At 38.9% G+C, this 2,205-nt stretch overlaps 1 protein-coding gene across 1 annotated transcript; it reads right to left on the bottom strand.

Moving 5' to 3' along the window:
* Window positions 1–59: 59 nt before the first annotated feature.
* Window positions 60–1,378, bottom strand: LOC111378234 (protein INVOLVED IN DE NOVO 2-like). The gene is made up of 2 exons (XM_023001403.1): window positions 407–1,378; window positions 60–319 (listed from the first exon to the last, which is right to left on the bottom strand). The coding sequence occupies exons 1-2, from the start codon at window positions 1,320–1,322 to the stop codon at window positions 75–77; spliced, it is 1,161 nt and encodes a 386-aa protein (XP_022857171.1). The 5' UTR covers window positions 1,323–1,378; the 3' UTR covers window positions 60–74.
* Between the last annotated feature and the right edge of the window lie 827 nt (window positions 1,379–2,205).

Raw genomic sequence — 2,205 nt, 5'->3', positions numbered from 1 at the left:
GGGGGGGGGGGGGGGGGGGGGGGGGGGGGGGGAACAGGGTAAGCTCTGAATATAATTGCTTGCTCCCTTCAAAATCACTGACACACAATGTGGGTAATACACAAACAAGAGAGATATGCAAGAAAGAAATGCAACACCTCTTCAAGCTCCTCAGCAAGCTTTTTCCTCTCATTTTCATTATGAGTCTCACGTTTTGCCAGTTCATGACCCCGGAGCTCAAGCTCTCTTTTCTGATTTTCCAGTTGCAACTTCAGCTTTTCATGATCATTGAATATCCTTTGGAAATGATCTTGAGCACTTGACTGAATCTTTTTTATCTCTGATCAATACAAACAAGCATGTCAGGATTTTTTTATAAAAAAATAGGACATATTTAGCTCGATGCCATAGTGAAGACAAAACACACCATCGTTATACTCTTGAAGAAGCTTATCCTTCTCCGTCATTAACTGGCTAAGCGAGTTCTCAGTCTCCTTGAACTTATTCTCCATCTCTAGCAGGTGCATCTTCTTTGCCTCAATGACATTTGTTAGATTTCCAACAAGCTTCTGTGTCTTCCGAGTTTCTTCTTCCATGATATCAGAAATAGTTCTGAGGTCTCCAATCTTACGTAAATTTTCTCCCAAAATGGTATCAGAATTGTAGTCATCTGCTCGAGCAACCCACCCATAAAGCTCAGATTTAAAGTCAGTTTTTGCCTGCCAACTTCTCTTTCCATGTTGATCGGCCTCATAAGCCTTCTCAAAGGACATAGCATTGTTGAACCCAAACCAATCCTTTTGAAACTCTACAAGAGCAGTTCCTGAATGCCCCTGGTAATTCCAGAGAGGTCGAACTCTGGTAGGATTAAATCCTCTCCTGGCCAACTGATCCCTTAGTTTACTACCACTCTCTCCCACGCTGCGACCATCCTTAAATACAGTAGGAATGTTAACAACAATTCCTATCCAAGGCCAGACAAACATCTCGTCACGATCATGATCTGCAAGTGGATCAACTATAGTAGCTTGCTGTGAAGGACCAGCATCAGCAGCTACATTATTTTCCAAGTATTTTGCAAGTGCAAGATGATTCGCCTTGTCTTTCCTGGTTCGCTTCTTTGAATTGCACTTGCCAACACCAGCTGCATGCTGCAGGAGTTCTTTATACAGGAAATCTCGCTTCTTTTTATTAGGACAGAAGGGGCAAGTGTAAGCATCATCAGATACTTTATACTGGTGATCCCCATTCCTCAGTTCTTCACATATTTTCTCCTCATACTCAATTTCAGAGTCACTCTTGTCAGTGTCGTCTCCAGAACTGTACTCCATTGAACTTCCCATGAGACTTGATCCAATGAAGGACACACTGACTGTGCAAATGTAAGAAACATATTATCACTAATTTTCAGTCTATAGCACAAGCATTTAGCCATCACAAAGTGTTTGGCATTAAAGATTTATTTCAGTAAACTGCAATAGAAAAATGGAAACTTGAAGATTCATTCAATACCAGAAAGAGATCAAAATTACTTGGTATTAGGCTCAATATTGGCCTTATTTCGAGGACAAAAAGGGAACACATGGTTCATAAAAGTTTGCACACCACCAGCCTATGAAACTAGAATTCTATGTAATTCAGATTTTCTATTTTGTTCCACGCAGGCCCATTTGAAAGATCTCACCTTTTCACTTAAAGAAAATTACACAAGAATCAACAAACTAACCGAATTTAACATGCATGAGGTAAAAAATCCTTTTCAGGCAAGCTCTTTAAAATGCACTAAAGTCATGTCAATTAAAATCAGTACTTGTTGTGTTGGCATTAAATTCACAATTTTATAGAAAATAAATGCATAAGAGTCTCTTTTCATTACAAAAAAATTCTATTAAGAACTAAGCACCATTAAAACAATGTCATCTACAAAATCACAAAAACCGAGATATGCACATAATGGGAAGCCACAAGTGCATTACACTAAATTAAGGAGAAAAGGAAAAGAAACAGCGGACGAAGATTTCAATTTTGTGACCTCTTCTGCCCTTTCACAGCATTCCAACAAATAATAGGCAGAAATAAAACAATTCAAATCAGAAATGAAAACAGAAACATGAACATGCAAGGAAAAAAATCATATGGAACTAGCATGTGAACGACGGAAAAATGACTACAATCCAAAAGGGAAGCAAAATTTAAGCGGAATTTGGGGGAAATGAGCTAAGAACC

This window comes from Olea europaea, unplaced genomic scaffold (genome assembly GCF_002742605.1).
Source record: "Olea europaea var. sylvestris unplaced genomic scaffold, O_europaea_v1 scaffold17901, whole genome shotgun sequence".
Classification (NCBI taxonomy): Eukaryota; Viridiplantae; Streptophyta; class Magnoliopsida; order Lamiales; family Oleaceae; genus Olea; species Olea europaea.
The sequence above is the reverse complement of the archived record's forward strand: the minus strand, read 5'-3'. Positions and strand labels throughout refer to the sequence as shown.